Source organism: Myotis nattereri (assembly GCF_964212035.1).
Source record: "Myotis nattereri genome assembly, chromosome: 1".
NCBI lineage: Eukaryota > Metazoa > Chordata > Mammalia > Chiroptera > Vespertilionidae > Myotis > Myotis nattereri.
In genome coordinates this window covers 230,976,320-231,001,693 of record NC_138075.1, presented here as the reverse complement: position 1 = coordinate 231,001,693, position 25,374 = coordinate 230,976,320, and the positions used below count along the sequence as shown (strand labels likewise).

The 25,374-nt window shown below is 52.8% G+C and overlaps 2 protein-coding genes and 1 long non-coding RNA gene across 3 annotated transcripts in view; 2 read left to right on the top strand and 1 right to left on the bottom strand.

Annotated features, from left to right (window-relative positions):
* The window catches only part of PIGG (phosphatidylinositol glycan anchor biosynthesis class G (EMM blood group)), a 28,704-nt gene extending 26,769 nt beyond the window's left edge, over positions 1-1,935 (top strand). Inside the window, exon 13 of the mRNA XM_081087864.1 lies at positions 611-1,935. Coding sequence (XP_080943990.1) covers positions 611-848 — 238 coding nt within the window. The 3' untranslated portion in view covers positions 849-1,935. The remainder of the gene's footprint in view (positions 1-610) is intronic.
* Positions 1,936-3,304: 1,369 nt separating this feature from the next.
* LOC308516773 lies at positions 3,305-9,128 on the top strand. Its single transcript, XR_013995784.1, has 5 exons — positions 3,305-3,582; positions 3,742-3,895; positions 6,261-6,354; positions 8,173-8,322; positions 8,909-9,128. It is a non-coding gene; the product is annotated as an uncharacterized lncRNA (long non-coding RNA).
* An 8,094-nt stretch (positions 9,129-17,222) lies between these two features.
* TMEM271 (transmembrane protein 271) lies at positions 17,223-18,929 on the bottom strand. The gene has a single exon (XM_081087853.1). It carries the CDS (start codon positions 18,811-18,813, stop codon positions 17,722-17,724), a length of 1,092 nt encoding a protein of 363 aa, XP_080943979.1. The 5' UTR covers positions 18,814-18,929; the 3' UTR covers positions 17,223-17,721.
* Positions 18,930-25,374: the final 6,445 nt, after the last annotated feature.

Below are 25,374 nucleotides of genomic sequence, written 5' to 3'. Positions count from 1 at the left end.
ATTTTCTTTTTCAGTGTCTCTGTCTGGTTTTGGAATGAGGATGATGCTGGCCACGTACAATGAGCTTGGGAGCCTTCCCTCCTCTTGAATTTTTGGAAATAGTTTAAGAGGAATGCATGTGAATAATTCTTTAAGTGTTGCTAAAATGTACCTGTGAAGTCATCCTGTCCAGGACTTTTGTTTGTTGGGAGTTTTTTGATTCCTGCTTTGATTTCATAAGTAGTTAGCAGTCTGTTCAGATTCTTCTTAACTCAGACTTGGAAGATCGTACGTTTCTAGGAGTTGATCCATTTCTTAGTTTGTTCAGTTTGTTGGCGTATAGTTGATGATAGTCTTGTGCGGTTTTCTTTTCATTGTCTATAAGTTATAAAATACATGATAGTATTGCAGTGTGTGCATATCGTTTTTAAATAGATACTTTTGCAAAATAGGGCGTGAAGTGGCGTGACAGGAGGTATCTGCCCGCAGCCTCATCTCCTCAGGCGCCTCTGCCCTCCAGACTGACCAGGCCCAGGAGCAAGAATTACCTCGTTTTCAAAATACAAACGTCAGTCACTTAATGCTCCCGGGACGGAGCGCGGCGCACTAACCCGTTTCCCTTTCCCCGCAGGGGCTCGGCGCTGAGGCGGGCCTGCTTCTGCTACGCGCTGCTCAGCTCCGTCCCGGTGTCCGCCTACGTCGTCCTGGTGACGGCCCTGCGCTACCACCTGTTCATATGGAGCGTGTTTTCCCCGAAGCTCCTCTACGAGGGCATGCACCTGCTCGTCACAGCCGCCCTCTGCCTGGGCTTCACCGCCGTGGACCGGGCCGGCGCCAAGGCAGACGCTGGGAAAGTAGCGCATTGTTAAAGCTACTGTTTACTTCATGGGTTTGATTCATAAAAGTAGGTGTAAGTTCAAGATTATTCTAAAAAGAAGAGGTGAGTCCTACAGTGTGGGTGAGTAGCTCCAATTGCTGGGACGACTATACTTGACATTGAGTTCAGTAGTAAGTGGCTAATAAAAGGTCACTTTAAAATACTTAATTTGAATATGAATCCTATTCCCCTGTGGACAGTCACTACGGAAACTGCTGGACGTCTGATTGCCTCTGGATGCGTTAGGCTGTGACCAACCCTGTGTGTTTACATGGTGCATACCAAGGTGGCGAGGGTGTCGCGTGTGCGACCTTCAGAGGCTCGACCCTTTCGACCCGAGGGCCCCGGACCTCGGCTTCATGGGGTCACAGCTGTCAGCACTGACAGCATTGAAAATTAAAACAGACACTTCAAAACAATTTATTCATTTAAAAATAAAGATATAAACTTTAATATATTTTTAAGAAAAATAACTACTTTCCACACACAAAAATTAGCAAGAAGAGTGGCATTATCTTTTATTTATATATATTTTATTGATTTTTTACAGAGAGGAAGGGAGAGGGATAGAGAGTTAGAAACATAGATCAGCTGCCTCCTGCACACCTCCTACTGGGGATGTGCCCGCAACCCAGGTACATGCCCTTGACTGGAACTGAACCGGGGACCCTTGAGTCCGCAGGCTGATGCTCTATCCACTGAGCCAAACCGGTCAAGGCAAGAGTGGCATTATCTTATATTTTTGCAAATCTCCTGAGTGTCTGGCTCAGGTGGGGACGGTTGGGCTCTGCGCTCAGTCTGCTGTGCTGTGTGCAGGTGCGGGGCACACCGCCTGGTGCCGGACAGGAGGGTGTGGGTCCATTTGTGGTCATGGTGGGTGTTCTGTGTTGATGCTGCACTGAAACTTTCGAAGGTGCGCCAGAGGCAAGCGGTGAGTGGGTGCACTGAGCTTCACGCTGGTGTCAACAAGTCCTGTAGCTTTAAATGCCTCAGGGAAGCTGGGGTGTGGGACGAGGATTCCTGTACTGTTTTTGCAACTTCTTGTGAGACTTAAACTTCTTCAAAATAAAGTTATTTTGAAAAGGAAGCTTCGTTGTGCTGTGCAGTCTGAAGCCACACTGTGACCGGCTCTGGGCTGCGCCGGACTGCACTGCGCGGTTGTGCCTGAGGGAACCCGCCCCCGGGGTGGCTCCATCACACTCTCATCTGGAGAATGACGTGGCAACACGGGTCGTGATGCACAGCCACACACCACTCGTCCCGTCGCCCACAGCCCATCAGAGCTCCGAGTGCCGGGAGCAGAGGGGCAGGTGCACGTGTCCAAACTCTTAACTTAGTGTGAAAACTCAGCGTTCATCAGCTCTTACTGAGTTGTCTTTGCAACAACAGTCCCTTGGTTCTCAAGGAAATGACTGCCACAACCCCAAACCCGAGCCCTCGCTGGTCATTCTTTCAGGCGAGAACGGGCTTTCCTAGCGACATCTGCTGCACCAGGGCCCGGCACAGCTGCAGGTGGGGTTCCATCCATGTCATGGTCCTGCCTCCGGGCGCCTGGAGGAGGCACTCCTCCTCCACAGTCACCACAGGACTCACAGTCCGGCCCCTTGAACACTTCCGATTCTAAGAGCAGTGTGATCTAGAAGGAATGAGCGAGTTCTCTCAACCTCTGCCACCTTGTCTCCTCTCTCTTCCCTCGATTCCTGGCCTCCCCAGGGTCTGCCCCCTCTTTTTAAGAAATAATGACTTGGTATCATTGTAATTTTTTAATCATAAATACTCAAACAACAAAAACACCGCATTTTAAAATATATATATTTATTAATTTAAGTGAGGAAGGGAGAAGGAGAGATAGAAACATCAGTGATGAGAATCATTGATCGGCTGCCTCCTGCACTCCCCCTACTGGGGATCAAGCCTGCAACCCGGGCATGTGCCCTTGACCGGAATCAAACTTGGTACCCTTCAGTCCACAAGCTGACATTCTATCCATTGAGCCAAACCAGCTGGGGCAAAAACATTTTTTTAAAGAAAGTATTTTTTTTTAATATATTTTGTTGATTTTTTTTTTTTTTTTTTTTTTACAGAGAGGAGGGGAGAGGGATAGAGAGTTAGAAACATCGATGAGAGAAACATCGATCAGCTGCCTCCTGCACACTCCCCACTGGGGATGTGCCCACAACCAAGGTACATGCCCTTGACCGGAATCAAACTTGGGGCCCTTCAGTCCGTGGGCCAACGCTCTATCCACTGAGCCAAACCGATGAGGGCAAGAGTATTTTTAACTATCACTGCCCAGAGCAGCAATCATGGACACTCAGGGAACTGTCTCGGGCATTCGCCCGGCAGGCTCCACTCTATTGCTATTTTTAATCCAGAGCTTTTAATGCAATTTTTCTGAATTTAACAGAAAAAGAGAAAGTGCTGAACTTTGGATAACTGTTCCTTCTTACAAGAAGTATTAGTTCATAAAAGATTCCTAACAATTTAAGAAAAAATATTTTTAGAGAAAAGGCGTTTCCGTTTTTTCTGGTTCTGAAGGCTAGACCCTTAGATTTTGTTTTCGCTCCCTTTTGTCTCAGGAGGTCGGGATTTCCTTGTTACACAGTCCAGAGGAGAAGACTGGAGAGTGTTTTTCCCCGCCTCACAGCCAATGGTGGAGCCTGCAGTGGTGCTCACAGCGCACACGTGGGATTGAAGTTCGGAATCACTGCCGAAACCCACGCCAGGTCCGGGACAGAGACCTCCATTCCTGCAGCGGCTTCTACTCCCGCCGCTCCCGCCCCTCCCGCCCAGCTCCGCCCACAGAGGGCAATGGCCCGGCGGGTGCTGAGGAGACGGGCTGAGGTTGGCGTGACCTTTGAGGACATTGCCCTGTACTTCTCCAGGGAGGAATGGAGCTTCCTTGATGAGGGTCAGAGACAGCTGTACCTGAATGTGATGCTGGAGAACTTTGAACTTCTATCCTCCCAGGGTTGCTGCTGTGGAACAGAGGATGTGGAGGCACCCACTGAACAGAAGGTTTCTGTAAGAGTGTCACAGGCAAGTATTCCCAAGTTAGCCTTGTCTTCTGAGGAGAGCCACCCCTGTGAGAGATGTGGGCTAGTCTTGGGAAAGATTTTCCACTTGACTGAGCAACACAGACAGATACTATTGAGGTGTGGGGCATGTGCACAAGGATTTTATTTCAGTACAAAATTTCACCAGCAGCATGTGAGAGAGCAGACTTTCATTAGAGGTGTGGACAGGATCTCACTTGCAAAGAGCTGCAATTTCCGGGTGTCCCAGAATCATGTCACCTGTGGGGAGGTGGGGCAGGGTGTCCTTACTGAGTCAGGACATCTCCACCTAAAGGCTGCTGAGACCAGCAATAGGCCAGAAGATATGTTGAAATGTGGGGTGAAGTTCCAAAGGAGAAAAAAATATAACAAAGTCATTGGCTGCAATCACATGTTTATTCAGGACAAGTGTGTCCATGCTGGAAGTCAGTGTTTTCTGTGCTGTAAATGTGGGAATTACTTTACCAAATTTTCCAGCTTTCATTATGAACATGGAGAAAAGCCTTACAAATGCAGTGAATGTTGGAAATCTTTTACGACGATGCATAGCCTTCATTGTCATCAGAGATTTCACACAGGAGAAAGGCCTTATGAGTGCAGTGAGTGTGGGAATTCTTTTACCAGTAGCACTGCCCTTCATCGTCATCAGAGAGTTCACACAGGAGAAAAGACACACAAGTGCAGTGAATGTGGGAAATCTTTTAAGAGAATTGATAGCCTTCATTGTCACCAGAGACTTCACACTGGAGAAAGTCCTTTTGAGTGCAGTGAATGTGGGAAATCTTTTATCAATAGCAGTGGCCTCCATTACCATCAAAGTTTTCACACTGGAGAAAGGCCTTATGCATGCAGTGAATGTGGGAAATCTTTTACAACTAGCAGTGAACTTCATCGTCATCAAAGAGTTCACACAGGAGAAAAGCCTTATAAATGCAGTGAATGTGGGAAATCTTTTACGAGGATTGACAGACTTCATTGTCACCAGAGATTTCACACTGGAGAAAGTCCTTATGAGTGCAGTGAATGTGGGAAGTCTTTTACCAGGAGCACTGCCCTTTATTGTCATCAGAGAATTCACACAGGAGAAAAGCCTTATAAATGCAGTGAATGTGGGAAATCTTTTACCACTAGCACTACCCTTCATCGGCATCAGAGAATTCACACAGGAGAAAAGCCTTATAAATGCAGTGAATGTGGGAAATCTTTTATGAGGATTGATAGACTTCAGTGTCACCAGAGATTTCACACCAGAGAAAGTCAGTACAAGTGCAGTGAATGTGGGAAATCTTTTACCAGGAGCAGTGATCTTCACCTTCATCAGAGAGTTCACACTGGAGAAAGGCCTTATGAGTGTGGTAAATGTGGGAAATCTTTTACCACTAGCAGATACCTGCTTTGTCATCAGAGCTCACACAGGCGAAAAGCCTTATAAATGCAATGAATGTGAGAAATCTCTTACCAGGAGCGATCATCTCCTATATCATCAGAGATTTCACACCAGAGAAAGCCATTATTAGTCCAGTTAATGTGAGATATCTCAGCCAAATTTTTTAATTGACTATGCACAAAAGAGACCAAATGTGAGAAATATCTTAGATGTGTAGGAAATGTTTCTTAGTTCCATCTTAGCAATAGTATAAGAAAGTTTGTGAAGTCTCATTAGACTGAATTGTATCTCATACATGTAATCACCTACATTATGAAATGTCCCCTCAAGTGACTTTGTTGTTATGTTTGTTTATGTTGGTATCATATGAATCTATGTTGCACGTTCTATCATACAGAGATGTCCAGCCAGATCTATGTCACTGCATATTTCTGTTGCTGAAGGTATTTCACCTGAACTACCTATAAGGTCCCTACAGATGGCATCAGTCACCGTCCTCCTGTGCCCAGGGAAGCTAACTCTGTTGTCTAATTTGTTGAAGAAAATGAGGAATACCTGAGCCCTTAGTTCTTGTTTCCCTGTCATGAGCTTCCACATAGGACTGATTACTATTGGCCCCAGGAAACATAATGTTGCAGAGGGACTGCCATTTTCAGGGACACACTTTCTGAAGATGTCAGTGATGACTTTATTGAATGCCTAAGTCATCAATAGAAGAACTGCCGGACTCATGTCTCTTTGGTTTGTAAAATAATGAAGGCTTTTTCCTAAGACTTCTTTAATCTTGGGTGTGCTGTTTACTATATGGATTAGTTTATAATGAGATCTGCGCTTTCCAAGCATGATGAGGTGAAAAACGTTTATGGGGTCTGAAATATTTTTGCCCTTGGGGAAACATTATGGTACAGAAATTACCTTAGCAGTTTTTGCCAAATTTACATTGCTGCCCATGTTTTTCTAGGAAGCACTCTGGACTCTCTAGTCCTCATGTGATGTTCTGGATGCTTTGAGACACAGAGATCAGTCCAAAGAGGGCGTAGCTGTGACAGCCTCAAGTAGGTCTTCTTGTAGCATGAATTTATTCCTACTTTTCAAGGGATGACAATACATTTGAAGGGAATCACTTGCGCAGGTGTTGCAGAGGGCCATGTGCCCTAATGCCTACAATTTCATGGGTGTTGGTCACTGGTTTGAGGACCATCGCAAGTAGGGGAAACCATTTCACTGCAGAAACACAGACCTAATTGTTGTTGGACAAGAGTGTAGCCCATTAGATGGAATGGTCCTCACCTAAACGTGCATCCTGGCTTTTTTTAAAAAAAAACTACAAGAGCTGTGTGTACACATATCTGAGCCACTCCAGGCATGTTTATCTTCTGTGGAGCAGTCATTGTCATTGAATATAATCAGTAGCTATTGTGGCTTCCTGTAGCTTCTCAGATGTTCCCATCAGACCCATTGGTGCACTGGCAGCAAAACAAAGATGAAGACAAAGACTGTCTTTCATCCAGGGATGTGGCTTTTGTGACCCAGTCAGCATTCCAGTGGGTTTGGGGGAAAGTTCTTCATTGTTTGTTACATTTTTTGTCACTGACATGAGACTCTCGCCCAGAGGAGATAAGAATGTGGATTGAATATAGTGTTGCCAAACCTGTTGTTCCAAAATAGATGAACATACATTTGTTTTATCTTGAACCATTTTTGAAAAGCTATAATGAGTAAATGACATGTGTTAAGTATAGAGTTTCATAAATCTTGACAGGTGCATGAAACTGTAACAGTCGTTATACTCATAATACTGACCATATCTGTCACTGTGTAATTGCTTTCTGACTTCTTTTAATGTGTCCTTGTTCTTCACAGCTTTCCTAGTAACCATGGATTTACATTCCATTTTAATACAAAACTTTGGTTTTTCTAAGCATTTTTGTGCTTTAATTTATGTTTCATAAATACTTGGAGATTTAGTTAAGATTATAAGTAACTCATGTTTTTTTCTGATAGATATTCTTATCATTGATATATCACCATAAGTTGTCCATTTTTTTTTTCATATTGTCCATTTTAATAAATATTTGGTTATTTCTAAAAAAAAAAAAAAAAAAAAAAAAAAGAAAAAATATTTTTAAATGTTCATTTTAAAAATTAACTACTCTTTCCTATTTTATTCCATATCCCTGGACTCCTTGCTATGAAACATGACAGAATTATCACACACCCTTTCTTCCTTCCCCCACTTACACATTCTTTTATAGGATTATTACCACAATTTATGACATCAATTTTGTGCTGTAATCTACACAACTGGTCAGTTTTAATTCTGTGATAAGTCACTCATAGCTCACCCCCAGGCCTTTCCACGCTGCTTACTATTATTTTCTTTCCTCTATTTTTGAATCTTTTTCAAAGAGGATTCATGGATGTGGACTCTGAACTTTACATCTGTCAGAGCAAGGTCTAATTCTTGGAGTGTGGGGCGCGGGTACGGTGTTTGGCCAGGTTCCAGCCTCGGACTAATGAAAGGACAGGGTCCTCTCACTGCCACGTGCAAGTCCCAGCTGGAGGGCAGGGCCCTCCCAGCACAATCATAGCCAGCGGCTGTGGTTGTAAGCGTGAACCTATGGTCCGAACACGTGGCCCCGCGTGCCTTGTGATAGAGTTCGGGTGCCTGTAGTTGAGTGAGGTTGAAACTCACAGGAATGCTGTAAACAACGTGATCATGCCCCTACTTTGCCTCGTGGCATCTGCTATAAAATAAAGACACGGCTTGTGGGCGCCGGCGTTGTCTCCTCATCAGGGAGGCAGCGTCCCACCGAGACCCAGCTTTCATTCTCTTGTCTGTCTTTTCTCAATCCTTTCACCCCCCTACTCAGATCACCCTTGGCTGTGCTGGCGCGGCACATTGGAGTACTTATTCCTACATCCTGCTCACAGTGCCAATTGTCAGAGCAAGTCCTACTTGAACCCTGCTCGCCGTACTATTGTTGAAAGCACTCACTGCTCCATCCTGCCAACTGCTCCAAGTAGGTCCTGACCCTGCCCTACTATGCCAACTGTCAGGTCCAAGCCCTTCTGCCTGGGGCTGGACCTTCTGGGGCACCGGGTGGTAGAGAAGCTATGTATGACAAGTCATGAATACGTAAGAGAGTCTTTATTGTAGGAGCCAGTGGCCATGTAGCCATTGCTAACAAGGAGCCATTAGACCAGCGGTTCTCAACCTTCCTCATGCCATGACCCTTTAATACAGCTCCTCATGTTGTGGTGACCCCCAATTTCATTGTTACAAATTGAACATAATTAAAGCACAGTGATTAATCACAAAAACAATATGATATTATATATGTGTTTTCCGATGGTCTTAAGCAACCCCTGTGAAAGGGTCGTTCAACCCCCAAAGGGGTCGCGACCCACAGGTTGAGAACCGCTGCTCTAGACCCACAGCCTCTCATAGCAGCTGCATCTAAGCTCACAGCCTCAGGAGCTTGGTAACATCCTTTAATACTATTTAGACGAAAGAGGCTTTCTGCCAAATAGTGGCAGCGATCTGGGTTAGAGAAGGGTACGCCTGCCCGGTGCACGGTGAGAGTGCTGTACCTTGCGCCTGCGTAGAGCATCTTGGCCGTGAACACTTCGATGAAGATTGCCGCACTCCAACGGGCCCTGGCCACCCGGCGTGCTCTGTTCCCACAGCGTCCGTGAAGCGTCTGCCGTGGGATTCTGTGCAGCGGAGTCTGCATCACTGGCTGCTGCTGGTCTGGCCATGTCCCGTCCTCCCTTACATCCAACTGAAAATGAAAAGTCTTTTAGTAAACACTGCCTTTATAACTACTCAAAGTGTGTGTATACATTTTGGGGGGATACCCTATAGTTTTTCTTTTCCCCGAATGTCACATATCTGGAATCCCATCATATGTCGTCTTTCATATTGGGTTCTTTCCCTTGGTAACATGCACTTAGGGTTCCTCCTCGTTTTTTCATGGCTTGATAGCTCATTTCCTCTGAGTGCTGAATACTGTTCCACTGTCTGGGTGGACACAGTGAAAGAATCTAGTGAGCGACATCTTGTTTGCTCCCAAGTTTTGGCAGTTATGAGTAAAGCTGCTGTAAACTCGTGACCAGCATCTCTTGGCAGGAATTCAGCCCCGCGTGCCGCTCACAGAGCCCTGGGTGCCGTGTGCAGCTGCAGGCAGGTCCCTGGCGGTGGCTGGGAGAGGGACCACAGAGCCGTGTCCGGAGGGAGGCCACAGGAAGAGAAGTTCTGGGTTTGTGGGCACGTCTGAATCAGGACAGCATGTTCTCATCTCTGTCAAAAGTTAGGGATGGCTTGGGTACAAATTCCTAGAAACAAGCATGCAGTCACGGACCACCATATGCCTCACCTGTGAGCAATGGCCATGATCTTAATAAAGTAGAATACTGACTTTTGTTAATGCCAACGCTCTTTGGGAGGGTGGGGAGAGAAGGTTGTGTGTCAACTTGTGAGGGTAAGAAAACTAATCTTGAGGCTCACTCGGAAGAAACCAGTAATCCTGTCCAAAATGGAAATAACAGAATAGCAATGCAACCATTTTTCCAAAAAAAAAAAAAATGGATATTAGCAAAGGAAGTGGTGGAAATACAGAGTTGGAGGGGGAAACAAAACCATCACTGACTTTTCAATCAGATGCAGTATTGGTTTGATTTACATCAAAATATGTATTAGTGTAACTTAACCACAGAAAACAAATGATCGTAGTAATTAACGGGGAAAAAGACACTGACAGTGCTAAGAACAAAACCCAACTGATTAAATGTGGGGACTCGTGGGTTGTGAATGGTCCATGAACTGGGCTGCAGCTCACCCCCCAGGCAGACACCTCCAGGGACAGGACGGGCAGGTGCCGGACAGCATCGGCAAGAGAAAAAGTCAGGTTCACTCCGCCAAGGAGGAGGTCAGGTGGCCACGGCTTCTCATTGCTGAGCTGCAGCGTTTTCATTGGCTGAGCCTGTTGCTGGGCCGGAAAAAAGCTGCACCTGGGGCCATTGACAAAGTGGGGCTTCCTCTCTCGGCCCTTCCCACTCCAGTTGCAATTTGAGGTTCCCTTTATTAATTTTCACATTAGAATTGAATGCCCACTTATGGGAACAACAACAAATTATTAGCAAACTAGCCAAAGAAGGAAGCTTCCTTCATGTGTTCAGAGGGGCAGCCCCCATGTCTCAAGACTGAAGGTAGACCCAAGAGGAGGGCCTCGTCCCCACCCCCAGGCCGGTCGTGTTGGGGGGCTCAGCAAGAGCGTGCGCCCAGAACGCAGGCAGGGGACCAGGAAGCCAGACACAGAGCCATCACTGATCACCAATGACATCGGAGACAGACAAGTTATTAGAACCGTAAAGAAATGTTTGGCGTGTTGCTGGGCACAAGGTCACTATACCAGGTCAGCAATAGTCTTTAGACCAGCAACAGGCACATAGGAAATGCAGTTTCTAAAAAGACAACATTTACAATGGCCACAAAAATGAAAATGCATCTCGGGAAAGTCTAACAAAAGCCAAGCAAGGTGTTTACAGAGAAAAGTATTAAACTTAATTAAAAACATAAATAAGTGAAGAGAGAGCTCTACCCAGAGATGGAAGGACTCAAGTTTGTAATGATGGCATTCTACCCCAATTAACGAGCAAACCCCCCAAAGCCAGGCCAGTCTGCATCCTGTGCCGTTCTGCGCAGCTCACGGCAGTCTTACCAGAAACGCATATGGAAAGGGCCAAGGCCAACACTTGGGGGAAGTAAGATGTGGGATACGTGGATCAACAGAAAAAAAAGAACAAAAGAAAAATTGTGTAAATATAGAATATCATTACGTGAGATATGTTACAAACAGCTTAATATTAATAGGCTTCATAAAGCACTGAAATAGTTGGCTTACCGTGATAAAAGAGAAGGGGTGCTAGAGAAAGTAGCTATCCACACAATAAAGGAAAACTGATAAAGGAGATGGAGAGGTAATGGATGGTGGATGGTGGATGATGGATAGATGACAGATGTGTATAGATACAGATAGATGAACACACACACATACATATAACAAAAGATAAAAAATGAGATCTCACCTCACATTATAAAAAAAGATAAATTCCCAGGTGGATAAAAGACCTAAATATGACAGCAAAACTGTAAGACTTTTATAAGAAAAGGAAGCATAAAAGATTGGGGTAGGGAGGATTTCTTAAGCAAGAAAAGGGAAGACAAGCAATAAAAGATTAATGTGATTTACTTTTTGACAAAATACCACAAACAGATTTTAAAAACCCTGGGATAAGGTATTTGCAAACCCCAAAGGGGTGCCCAGACAGATTATGTGTCAGGGGCTCTGAGAAATCAGTAAGTAAGCAACAAGCTGTTGTTTTTTAAAGTCGGAGAACCAGGGTGCAGATGACGCTAACAGCACAAACCTCCCCCAGTAACTGGGAAGGCAGGTGCGAACAGTGAGGTACCACCGCACAGCAGCCAACAGGAGACAAGTGAGGGGTGCTGAGGGAGGTGGGCCCCTCAAATCAATCCCCACACATCCCTAACTAGTTTGGCTCAGTGGATAGAGTGTCGTGTCGGCTCACGGACTGAAGGGTCCCAGGTTCGATTCTGGTCAAGGGCATACATATACCTTGGTTGCAGGCTCGATCCCAAGTAGGGGATGTACAGAAGGCAGCTTTCTCATTGAGGTTTATAACTCTCTATCCCTCACCCTTCCTCTGTAAAAATCAATAAAAATATATTTAAATAATAATAACCCCCAAAACATAATGTTGGTGCACCAGACGAGGTGCAGACGGCACCATCATGCGCAGCTGGGAAGCGTGCAGAGCACCTGTAAGGCCTGGGCAGACACGCCCGGGGTGATGGGGCCACAGACCCGCCCTGGGCCGAGCCGGCGTGGCTCCATGGACAGTGCGTCGGCCCGAGGACTGAGGGGTTGAAGGTTCAGTTCCCATCAGGGGCACCTACCGTGGTTGCAGGCTCGATCCCCAACCCCTGGTCAAGGCACATGTGGGAGGCAGCCAGTCGAGGTGTCTCTTTCCCATCAACGTTTCTCTCTGTGTGTGTCTTTCCACCTCTCTTCCACTCTCTCTAAAAATCGATGGGAAAATATCCTCGGGTGAGGATTAGCAACAACAGAAAAACCTCCCTGGAAACAACCCACAACCACTCTGAGGTGGTAGTCAAACTGCTCCCGTAACATTTTCTAGATTTAGAACTAAGATTTGACAGTCCGTTCCGTGCTTCTGTCTTTGGATCTATGGAGGGTGGGCGGGTGGGAAGAGATCAGCCAATGAACTTGTATACGTATATGCATAGCCCAGGAACACAGACACTAGGGTGGTGAAGGCCTGGGGTGGGGGGGCAGGGGTGGGCTGGGAGAGGTCAACGGGGGGGAAAGGGAACATGGGTAATACTTTCAACAATAAAGTGTTTTTAAAACTAAGGCAGGGGAGGGTGGCAGTGTGAAGAGATCAACCAATGACCTGTATGCATAATGCATAACCCAAGGACACAGCAGTGGGTGGTAAAGGCTTGGGGGTGGAGGGTGGGGGGCAGGGGCAATAGGGGGAGAGGGGACATATGTAATACTTTCAACAATAAAGATTTATTTAAATAAATAAATAAATAAATAAATAAATAAGAACTAAGAGAGAAATGTGGACCAAACATGGGCAACATTTTAAACTGTTAAAATTTAAAATGGCCCCAGCAGGTCTAGCTCAGTGGATAGATCGTCGGCCTGTGGACTGAAGGGTCTCGGGTTCGATTCCGGTCAGGGCACATGCGTAGGTTACGGGTTCGATCCCTGGCCCTGTTCCAGATGCATGCAGGAGTCAACCAATCAATGTGTCTCTCACATTGATGTTTCCCTCCTCTCTCTCTCTCTCTCTCTCTCTCTCTCTCTCTCTCTCTCTCTCTTTCCTTTCTCTCTCTCTCCCCCTTCTCCTCCTCTCTCCCTTCCATTCTCTCTAAAAATCAATGAAAAATGACCTTGGGTGAGGATTAGCAGCAACAACAAAAAAGACCTCACAGGTGCACAGGCCGAGCCCAGGCTTGGGTGACGGGAGACAGGCAGGCAGAGTGGGCCCCTCCCGTGCCCTGAGCAGGCCCAGGCAGGGGCACCCGGCCAGAGCAGCCTCTGTTCACCCACTGACCTGCTGGCCCTCCGGCCCCTAGCACACCCAGGAAGGTCTGGCCACAGCACAAGGTCTGCAGGGCCAGGAGGAGAGCCACGTGGATACGGGTGGGGAGGCAGGTGTTGCTCTGTGGCGTCGGATCTCAGACTTCCTGCTGAGGACCAGGGCACATAAAGTGGCAAACTCACGCTGTGAGCAGACTCCCACTCACCGCAGAGATTTTAAGAAAACTGTTGCAAACACAGCTCCCTGAAGGGCTGGCCCGCTCTCCTCGGCCAGCCAGGAGTCGCGAGGAGAATTCAGACTGGGGACAGGAGATGTGCACACTGTTTTCCTAAGTTAAACTTTCTTCCCTTTTGCTGGTGTTTTGTTCCCGTCAATCACTGCGCTGAAAAGTAGCAAATTAAGCAAAGACATCAGATCATCTGGAAGGTAAACCAGCTGACATGAGCTTTTGTCTCTGTGGCTGAGTTTAAAATGGCCCACAGGTCCATCGCACTTGCACTCAGTTAATGCGCCAGGACTCACTTTCCTAAGGTCTCTGTCAGGTATTAATTTCTTTCCAGTCTTGGTGAAGAAACAGTGCTTTGGGGCAAGAAACACCTTGCGGGCACAGCCTGGTCCCGTGGGTAGCACAACCCAAAGGTGACCCGACGCTCGGCCCCCACCACGCACAATGTCTGTGCAACACAGACCCACCCAGGGGCCCCGGGACTCGGCCTGGCCCCACCACTGTTCCAGACGCTAGTGCAGCTCCAGTGCGATCTGCTGTGCCGGTCTGTGCACACATTCGGGTGCGTGGGCACCCACGGGCCTGTCCCACCTTCCCATGACCCAGTGTGGGCCAGCCTGCAGCTCAACCACCAGCCGTGCTCAGAGTCATGCTCCCTACATGCACATTCTGGTGTTTGTGCCCGGGGGGCAGTCCACAGCCAGGCCACTCCCCTCAGATTCTCCGGGATCCTGGGTACCCCAGGCAGTGCTGCTGGCCTGGCCTTAGACATGCCTAGGCGGCAGTCCATGTGTGAGTGCACATGAGTGCAGCCTGTGTGTGCACTGTTTGGTTTTACAGTTGCATGCACTCCCATGTGCATGTGTGCTCTTGTGTGCATACACACGCACGGGGGCTCATGTGTATGCCCGTGTGTGCTCCTGCGTGCATGCGTGTGCACTTGAGGAGTGTATGTACTGTATCTGTGTGCATGTTGGAGTGTGCTGGGTCATGGCACTAAATAAACATTTAATCACCAGCAGCCCCATCTTCACACAAAACCACCGGACTGATCCCTACCTTAACGGATTGTTTCATTGCATTCCAGGCAGAACGTAGTTGTGTGGTTCAGATTTGTGCGGCAGGGCAGAGCTGCTCTGACGAAGGAACAGGTGGCAGCCCAGGAGCCTGAGGCCGGGCACGGCTGTCCACCTGTCTTCAGAGAGCCTGGCTTGTGTGGCGACCACATCATGTGTTATCTTAATTAAATTATTCTCTTAAAGGTAAACAACCTTTATGTTTAAAAAAGCAACATACAGCCAGCCCTCGCCGGTTTGGCTCTGTGGATAGAGCGTCGGCCAGCAGACCAAAGGGTCCGGGTTCGATTCTGGTCAAGGGCACGTACCTCGGTGGCAGGCTCCTCCCTGTGCAGGCCCCGGTCGGGGCGTGTGCAGGAGGCAACCCATCGATGTGTTTCTCTGTCTTTCTCTCTCTCTCTAAAAATCAATGGAAAAGTATCCTCTGATGAATATTCACGAAAACAAAAACTAACAAAAAATAAAACTACTTATACACTCAGCATCAAGCCATGTAAAAACTCTAAGATGTGTTTAATCTTGGTATTTCGTTGTGACCCTAAATTCCTGGGGCGGCCTCCACGGGCCACGAGAAGGACCCACTCTGAGGAAGGTCCGAGAATCAGCTTGTCTTCTGAAGAGTCAATTCCAAACAACTGACACTTTCAGAAAGCAGGTGATGTGGACAGTGTGCAGGGGAGGGGCGTGGCTGTGGGCGTGGCCGCAGGGCGTGGCCGCAGGGCTGGGGGCCTGGAGCCCACGCCAGGAAGCTGGTCCCGAGCCCAGGAGGCTCAAAGCTTCCAGACCCCACTTGTTCCCTGAGGTTGGCTTTGGAACAACTTCAGCTTGGGGATTTTTGGGGTTTCATTTCCTGTATAAACTTTAAAAAATGAAGCCTGTTTCCCACATCATGGTCTTGCGTGGGGCTACGAGTATTCGTGACGTTAGAAACATTTGCATCTTGAAAAGTGTCACCTGGTTTTTTGTTGCCTGAAGTTCACTTCTATGTGACCCAGGCGCTCCCTGCGGCCTGGCCAGACGCCCACGCAGAAGGAGCTGCTGGCCCTGCGCCAGCGCTGCCCGGTCCAGCTCTAGAAAGTCTGCAACTGCAGGGGGGCCCCTGGTGTTGACGTAGAAGGCATCCAACATGCAAACTGCACAAACGGTGTAGAACGAAGCACCTCAGAGAACAAGGGTCTGAGGTTGATGTCCTGTCACACCAACCGGGCCACCTCCCCTGCAGCTCTGAGCTGACCCCACAGGCGGGGGCCCGGCTCCGGAAGTGGGAACTGCTGGCAGGGCCTGATTGGTTGGACTTGGGCAGATAGAGAAGTGTTTTTAGAGTCACTTTCGCTGCCTTAGGTTGATGGCCAGGGGGCTGCTGGTGTGGGGACGGAGAGGGGTCAGGCCGTAGGACCGGCGCGGGCACTGCTCGGGCCATGGCCTCAGCCTGGCTGCATCCGGAGGGCTAATCTGGACAAGCATCTGCAGTGGCCTGTGGGTGAGAACCGAGTAGCCTGGACGTGAAGGGCTCTTCCTCAGGCGGAATCCATGTTTTGCAGAGGACGCTGGCTCGCTGCCTCTTTGATTGGATGTCTTACAGTCACTGAGGTCAGGCTGCTGGATGGCGACAGGCCGCCACGCCTCCCTAACAGCTTCTGCTGCAGCTGGGCAGCCCGGCCTGGCCAGAGCCCCGGTGGCCAGGGGTCCAGGGGATCTCGGGCTTAGGGCGGGGCACCGGGGAGCTGAGGTCAGGTCTCGCCCTACAGCCTGCACTTGGGAAGCACCTCCCTCCCCAAACCTGGGTGCTTTTTCACAATGAAGAGGACCCCAAACATGAATATGTGACACATTTCTTTCACTTTTCTCTGGCAGAGGTGACCTTCACTCCGGGATGTCCCCACCTCTTTTGCAGGAGGTCAAACCCTTCCGTCAGAGTGGGGCTCTCCTCTGAGCAAGTTCAGAGTCAGCGCACACCTGCCTGACACCCCAGCTCTGGCCGGACTCCCCTTTTCCCTGAGACCCACCAGGTCGGATGGATACTCACCGCACCACCATGTGGAATGCACTTCACACTGTGTGTGTAAACATACAACCTAATGATTTAAAACTATGGCCTTCACATCAAAGCGAAGGGGTATATGTTAAATAAAATGGCATAATGTTCAAATGACCAAATTAATGAATTCATCAACAGGAAAATAACCTTTGCCAGAAAAACTAGGCCTGTGGTTTTCCAAAATAGAATTGGAAATTCATATGCATTAACCAAAAATAAGCTCAGCTTTGCAGTAGAAACCTCATCACCAGTTTCCAAAAAGAGAACTGTTTGGGGCCTGGTGCACAGGAAACGTTCACTTCAGAGAGAGGCTGGGCTAGTCCACCCGGAGCGGAGCGGAGCGCGCTGCGGGGACTGACGTCTGGTAAACTCAGCCATTGCCCCCCAAACTGACCTGTGCGTAGACATCTTCTAACTCCAATGGCATAGCAATTAATTTAATAAAGGAACTCACCAATTTTAAATTGCAATTAATTTACCAAACATCGTCACCATTTATGGAGCTTTACAGTAAGAAAGTTTCGACAAAAGCAGGCACATCCGTGTACAAAGTGTTGCCGGCGGCGGTGCGTCCTGTCTTTCGTTCCGGAAGTTGTCCTTCTGTCCGCTCCGAGGGGGGTCTTCCTCCCCCGCCAGCTCGCACCGGGGACCTGGGAGCCTCGCCCAGGGAAGGGACTTGCCAAAGAGAAGTGCGGTGGGGGCGCGCTGACCCCGAACATTTATTGTAAACTTGAAAATGGAATCCGGATACGGATAGACACGGCGAAGAGACACCTCCCAGACACAGAAACGGTAACACTGGAGGCCGGGCTCGCGGCGGGGGTACTCGGAGGGAGGCGACGCCTGGCTCGGCCCCGCGCCCCGCGCCCCTCGCGTTGGTGGTGGCTGGGGAGGCGCCCGCGAGTCCGTCCGGGATCGGGGTTCAGCAGGCGCGTCGTGGCTCCCAGGGACGCGCCGTCTCGCGGGGAGGCCGGCAGCAGTAGGGGTAGGAGACGTCGAGGTCAGGGTCCGAGGGCGCGTACCCCGGCAGCTCCACGGACGGGTGCCCTCCGCAGCACACCTCCACCCCCGCCTCGGCCGCCGCGCGGACGACGCCCACGTCGATGTAGGAGACGGCGTGGTGCGCCGCGAAGCCCGCGCAGTCGCCGGGGGCGGACAAGTCCGACTCCTCCGGGGCCAGGATGGAAGCCTGGCTCGGGCGATGCTGCAGCCGCCGGCCCCGCCGGCCTCGCCGCACCCAGGAAGCGGGCGGCGGCGCACGGAGCCCCGAGCCGCCGCGGGGCCGCGCCGGGGCCCGGCCTCCCCGCCGTCCGCGACGCCCGCGCCCGGCCCGCGCCGCGCGGTAGGTCTTGGCCAGCAGCAGGCTGAGCAGGCCCAGCAGGCACTCGAGCGCGTTGAAGACGGTGGAGAGCACCAGGCCGCGCTGGTAGTCCTTCAGCTGCCGGCACTTGGCGGGCGTGGCGCGGGCGCGCGGCGCGCCGGGGGCCGGGCCGGGGGCGGGGGCCGCGGGGCCGGGGGCCGGGGCCGAGGCGGGCGCGCGCGGGGGCAGGCAGTAGTGGGAGTACTTGCGCTCCACGAGGGACACGGCGTCGCCGTCGATCACGGCGCCCGCGAAGGCGCTCAGGACCCCGAGCATGAAGACGAGGGCGCCGAGCAGGAGCAGGTTCTGGCTGGTCCCCGGCCCCGCGGGCTCGGCCGCGGCCCCCGGCGCGCCCGGCGCGGTCTCCGGAGCGCCGGCCGGGGCGGCGGGGACCCCGAGTCGCGGGCCCGGCCCCGCGAGAGGCGCGGCCCGCGGCCCGCAGCAGAGCAGGGCGGCGCCGAGCAGCGAGAGGCCGGCGGCCAGCAGCAGCCCCGAGTAGAAGGCGCCAGCGGCCGCCCCGAGGCGGAACGGCTCCCCGCGGAGCTCCGAGCCCAGCGAGAAGCACTTGAGGCCGACGGCGGCGGCGCTGAGCGCGCAGGCGAGCAGGAGGCAGGCGGACAGCGCGGCGCAGGCCCCGCGGACGCTCCACTTCATCCTCCGCGCCCGAGCCGGCCCGCACCCCGCGCGCCCGCCGCCGCCCGCCGCCGCCCCCGCCGCCTGCGCCTCCTCCCGGCGCCGCGCGGCCGGACCGCCGGCCTCCCCCTCATCCTCCCGCGTCCTCCCGGGCCCGCACCGCCGCCGCCGCCGGAGCCCGCATCTTCTGCCTCCCGCCGCCGCCGCCGCCCCGCGCCGGGAACCCAGGCGGCGCGGAGACCCGCCGCGAGCGCGCCCCCTCCCCAGCCCGCGGCGCCCCGCCCAGGGCGCTGCGCTCCCCGCACCCGGCCCGCGGCCCCGCCCTCCCACGCCCCCGGCCCCCGCCGCCCCTCGGACGCCCCTCGGCCAGCTCCCAGAGGAGAGGGCCCCCGCGCGTCTCCCCACCTTCCTCCGGGTGCGGGCGCCCTCGGCCCCTTAGGCAAGGCCACCCTCCAGCGCCCGGCTCCACGGAGGCCCCCAGGCCCCACCCCCCGCACCTCCCACCTCCCGAGCAGCTGCGTCTGCGCTCCCCAGGCGACAGGCTCGCGGCTCTGCACGGCCACCGGCTTGCAGCGCCACGACCCCGAGGAAGCCGGCAGGGGCGGCGGCACGGGGGAGGGGCCCGGGGCTGGGGGCCTGAGCGCAGGAGGTGGAGGGAGAGGGGTCCCGGGGGAGGGGCCCGGGGGCCAGGGGGATGAGCGGCAGTCTGGATGCGGGGGGCGGGGGGTGATGGGGTGTGAGTGGAGGTGAGGCCTCAGGCAGAACCTCGATGAGCCCGTCTCCCGGGTGAGGCTGTGAGTTAATTCATTAGAAGGCGGTCCCCGGTCGGAGCGCGACTGGGGTGGGGCTGGAGATGCCCGTGGGTGAGAGGAGGCGGGGGTGTGAGGTGGTCCCCGCGCCCTCAGGGCGCTCCATGCTCCTCCTGAAAGGTCTGGGATGGGGCGCCTCCGGACGGCCTTCGGAGGAACCTCGGGCGGCGGCTGGGCCAGCGCGGTCCCCGCGCTGCAGTCGGAGGCCGGGAGCCATGACTCACCCGCGGGCTAATCGCAGCGTAAATAGCTTTGCGCCGATCGGAGGAGGCGGGCGAGCTGCGGCGAGGGGCGTGTGCGGGGGGGCTCTGAGCACACGCCTCCGTCCTGCCTCCCACGTGCGAGGGCTGCGGTGGGGACCCCCTCCGTGCGAGCGTCCTCGGTGCCGGTGAGCAGTGGCCCAGCAGCGCGCGGGCCCGCGCCCGCCTCCCACCCACACCATCCGCCGCGGGAAGGAGCGGGCTCCGCCGTGTTTTCAGCGGGGACTGCGGGCCTCAGAGCGCCCGCCGCCCGCGGGTGACTTCCCGGGGCCGTGGGATCCTGAGCCCCCTGCGCACAAGGTGGACAGTTGGAAAGGCCAGGGCGTCAGCGTGCGCCCCTGCGCGTGAGCGGAGCGACTAGGAGCTGCCTCCCAAAGACTGTTTCGGTTTCCAGGGCGACAAGGTTCGCAGCCCGCTCCATGGAGCAGCATGGAGCCGCCTCTCCATCCGGCGCTGCAGTGCGCTGCGGCCGGACCCATTGGCTTCGGGCGCAGTGAACCCTCGGGCGCAGCGCGGCCACGCTGGACTGGGCAGCAGCATCTCTCCCCGGCACCCACCTTCCCTGACACTTGTGCCCCGACCCCCTCCCTGTCCCTCCCCTCACCAGCCTCGCGCCTGGTGCGCGCGTCCTGGGCTGTTCTGTCGCAGGGGCTCCCTTCGCCACCCTCACCCGCTCCTGCCTTCCCCGTGTGCGATCTCCGCATGGACTCTCGGAAGAGTAACTGGCTACTGACTCCTCGGTGCCTGAGTCCTTCGGACCAATGGGTGCTTTGCGTGGCTTGCTTTTTTTTTTAAGTACACTCTTTTAAAAAATATTTTTTTATTGATTTCAGAGGAAAAGGTAGGAGAGAGAGATAGAAACATCAATGATGAGAATCATTGATCAGCTGCCTCCTGCACGCCTCCCACTGGGGATCGTGGGTGCAAACCCTGGTGTGCCTGGAGGGAATCCAGCCGTGACCTCTTGCTTCATGGGTCGGAGCTCAACCACTGAGCCACACCAGCCGGGCAAAATTATTTTATTGTTGTATCTGTTGCGGTTATTGTATGGTTTTCCTTTTCAGCCTGTTACTGTGGTGAGTGACGTTCATCGAGTGTCCGTGTTAAGCCAACCTTCACTCCTGAGATAAGTCCCACTTGGTCATTGTCAGGCCAACAGCCTCTGATGCCTGTGACCAGGAGGAGGACAAGTACTTCTCCCACAGGAGCACAGAGCAGGGTCAGGCGTCACCCACACTGAGGCGTGACAGCCCATCGCGGGGTCTGCTCCCCCAAAGCCAGGAGGCCCCCAGCAGCTGATTCATGGCCATTAGCAGAGGTGCACCCCTCCTGTGCTGCAGCAGAAGCCCCCCCACCCCCAGCACAGACACCCAGGGCTGGCCAGGTGCCATGGGGTGCACAGTGAGCTGGAAGAGGGAAGACATTCCCACACAGTGACGAGCCCAGCACAGGGCCTCCCGGTGAGGAAGTGCTCAGCCCCAGGCCCGTTCTCGCTCAGATGAGTAGGGGCGGGCAGACCGGTGCAGTCCTGACGGCCTACCCTTTCCATAGGGGCAGCGGGGGGGGGGGGGGGGGGGGGGGGGGGGGCCAGTGTGCTGTTACCTCCTTGAGGACTTGTGTCTGTGTTAGTGCGAGGTATTATTTATAGCAGCGGTTCTCAACCTTCCTAATGCGGCGACCCTTTAATACAGCTCCTCATGTCGTGGTGACCCCCAATTTCATTGTTACACATTGAACATCATTAAAGCATAGTGATTAATCACAAAAACAATATGATATTATATATGTGTTTTCTGATGGTCTTAGACGACCCTTGTGAAAGGGTCGTTTGACCCCCAAAGGGGTCACGACCCACAGGTTGAGAACCGCCTTCTCTGCTTGTACCGTTGTCATCTCCTGTCAGAGTCTGGGGTGCTAACTTTGCAAAATGAGTGGGGAAGGGCTCCCTCATTTTTTAAAATATACTTTTTTTTTTTTTATTGATTTCAGAGGGGAAGGAAGAGGGAGAGATAGAAACATCAATGATGAGAGAGAATCATGGATCGGCTGCCTCCTGCACAGCCCACACTGGGATCGAGCCCACAACCCAGGCCTGTGCCCTGACCAGCATTCAAACCCTGACCTCCTGGCTCATAGGTCTGCGCTCCCCCGCTGAACCGTGCCACGCTGGCCAGGCCCTCCCTCGCGTTTTGCTCTCTCTGAGCACTTGTGGAGCGGGCATTGTTTCTTCCTTAAGGATTTGGCAGAGTTCACCTGTGAAGCCATCTGGGGTTGAAGTTTTCTTTATGGGATGATTTTAACAAACTTAATTTTAAGAACATGTATAGGGATATATTTTTTTTTCTGGAAGGAGTGTTAGTATCTTTTGAGGAACTTCTCCATCACATTTTTAGATTTGTTGGCATGGAGTTGTCTACATTATTTCTCTATAAGCTGTTACTTTTATTGTATGAAAAATATACCTCAGTAAAGCTGAAAGAATAAAATGTTTTAAATTTTTTATTCTTTTATGTCTCTAGGGTCTGTAGTGAAATTCCCTCTTTCATTTCTGATACTGGTCATTTATGTGGTGTTTTTTTTAATTTTTGTTTTAATCCTCACTGGAGGATATTTCTTCCATTGATTTCTAGAGAGAGGGATGGAGGGAGGAGGAGGAGAGAGAAACATCAGTGTGAGAGAGACACATCGATCGGTTGCCTGCACCCGTACTGGGGTTGGGGAACCTGCAACCACAGCACATGCCCTTGATGGAAATCAAACCCATGACCCTTTGGTCCATGGGCCAGTGCTCTGACCACTGAGAAAATGGGCAAGGGCTGTGTGGTGTGCTTTTAAAAATCAACTTGGCCCTGACCCGTGTGGCTCAGCAGATAGAGCGTCGGCCTGCGGACTGAAGGGTCCCGGGTTGGATTCTGGTCAGGGGCATGTACCTGGGTTGCAGGCACATCCCCAATAGGAGGTGTGCAGGAGGCAGCTGATGGTGTTTCTCTTGAATCCATGTTTCTAACTCTCTATCCCTCTCTCTCCCTTCCTCTCTGTGAAAAAAATCAATAAAATATATTTTTTTAAAAATCAGTTTGGCTGCAGGTTAATATTTTTGATCATTAAAAACAGTGTTTAGTTTTATCATTTTCTTTATTTTTTGTTTTCTGTTTCGCTGGCTTCCACTCTTGTTATTTATTCCCTTTTCTCTGCTTGCTTGGCTTAGTTTGCTCTTTTTCTAGTCTGGTTTGCGACATTTCTTTTTATAAATCATTGAATGCTGTAAACATTGCTTAGTGGCCTCAAGTAACAGTGAGCAAATTAAATCCCTTACTTTGAACTTGAATTCATAAAAGCAAAATTCACTTCTTATCATGCCCCCCTGCCGCACCCTGCGTGGTGGCTCCGGATGGCCTGTAGGAGGGCTGCGTGCTGGCAGAGCAGAGAGAACACAGGTCAGGAAAGCTCAGTAACGTTTAGTGAACAAGATTATGGGGTCAGGAAATCACCTCGAGCCACTGATTGGCTGCCTCCTGCACGCCCCACGCTGGGGCCGTCGCCATCACAGCAGGAGCCATCTTGTGCTGGCCACAGCCCTGCTGACCGCCCAGGCCCATGGCCTTCCGCGTTCCTGGTGCACTTTCATGCCCGTGCTGTTATGCACGGTCTCCCGCACTCCCCCACAACTTTCTAAGGTGCTCTGGGATGGCAGGTACTGGAAGGCTAGTCCAACTTGAAGACAGGATCTGGGAGGACAGATGGTGGATGGATGGATGGTGGGTGGGCGGTGGGTAGATAAGCTCAATATGAGGGATGGATAAAATACCAGAGGGACCATGCGTGGACCAATGGTGATAACGCCTCACACACTGGAGAGCAGGATTAACTCAGCTCTCTGGCTAATAAGCTAATCCGCACTCCCATTTCCTGGTGGCATAGCAGCTGTGGTCTGTTCCCTCTGTCCAGGACCCCAGCTGGGGGATGGCCCTGGGAGGAGGGACGCTTTCAGGGAAGAGGGGTCAGGGCTAAGGGTGGACCCGCCCCAGGGCTGCTGCAAGTGACCCTCCCTCCTGCATCCCATAAGCCAGAGCCACAGGCGGGTCCCTAAGGTCAACTGTGGGGCGCAGAGGGCGGAGCTTAGTCAGCCGCTGCCTCTGCCATCCTCCTGGGCAGCGCATTGTCCCGGCCCCAGGCCGTGAAGCCACTCCGCCTGCAGCTACGGCTCCTCCCGAGATGGACCCTTCCCACGTGTTCAGTCACAAGGCTTTAAATGTTCCTCCGGGTGCTTGGGTCTGCGGTCATCCCTGCAGAGTTCCCGTCCTCAGGAACCCCGAGGTACCCCTTGTCCCTGTTTTCTAAGGCATTTGTTCCCTTCCTCCCGCTTCCCACAGCAAGTCCCAGGCTGAGGACATGCCCACCTCCCTGGCTGGCTGAGAATTGGACCCAAAGCCACAGTGAACCCCAGTCCCCGTGGCCCCCGCAGCCCAGAACAGAGCCTGCGCCCGCAGACACCGCGGGTGCAGACAGGACCGTGTCCTTCAGATCCCGCCTCGCCCGGTGGTCCCGCCGTGGGCTCTGATGGGCCTCAGCCCGGGGGGAGCACACAGTTCTGTCAAGGCCCAGAGGGCACACGTTCCAGGCTTCGCAGCCACACGGCGTGCGGCCCGGGCTCAGCTACCAGCAGCCCCGTGCGTGAAGCCCGCTATGGGTTGCTCTCCCTGGAGTCGAGGCCCTGAGGGTCCCTCCCTGCTCTGAACAGGGCTCCTCTGGACTCTGTGGCTGCCTGGGGGCCCCGCTAAGCCCGTCAACACCTGGGGTTTGCAACCCTGGCTGCCGCTGCCATCAGCGGAGGGCCCAGAGCCGCGGGAGCCACCGTGTGCGGCTGGCCGCCCCACCTCTGAGCCGGGGGTGTGACACGATGCTCTTCCTTACGCTGAAGGCATGTAGAGCTCATTCCTTCTACTGTCCTGGCCGCTCTGAGCAGGACCCGCCCACAGGGGTGGGCGCCGGGAGCCAGGCCCGCTCCCGGCAGCCGCACCACAGCCGCCGCCTGGGCACCCCAGCTGCACCTGCGAGGCTGCCGGCGCCACGCGGCTCTGCGCACACCCGGCTGGTGCTGGCCTCAGGGCTCCACGGCAGGATGGAGCCGGGGCCTCCCCTCAGACAGCTCAGCAGAGGGACGAGAATACAGGGCTGAGACCACAGCCAGCTCAGCCCAGCCCTCACTGGCCATCGTGGGCCGGGCGTGCCCTCTGCGTGGCCAGTGTGGCGGCTGAGACCAGGCAGCCAATGCCCAGAGGCTGACCTGGCCCATCGTTCATGCGAGTGTCCAAGGGTGGCCCAGCCATGGATAGATTGTGGGGGACTTAAGTCCTGGCTGGTGCTCAGTGGTTAGAGTGTCGGCCTGCGGACTGAAGGGTCCCGGGTTCAATTCCGGTCAAGGACATATACCTCGGTTGCAGCCTCCGCAGCCCAGGCCCTGGTCGGGGTGCGTGCAGGGGGGCAACCAATCGATGTGTTTCTCTCACGTG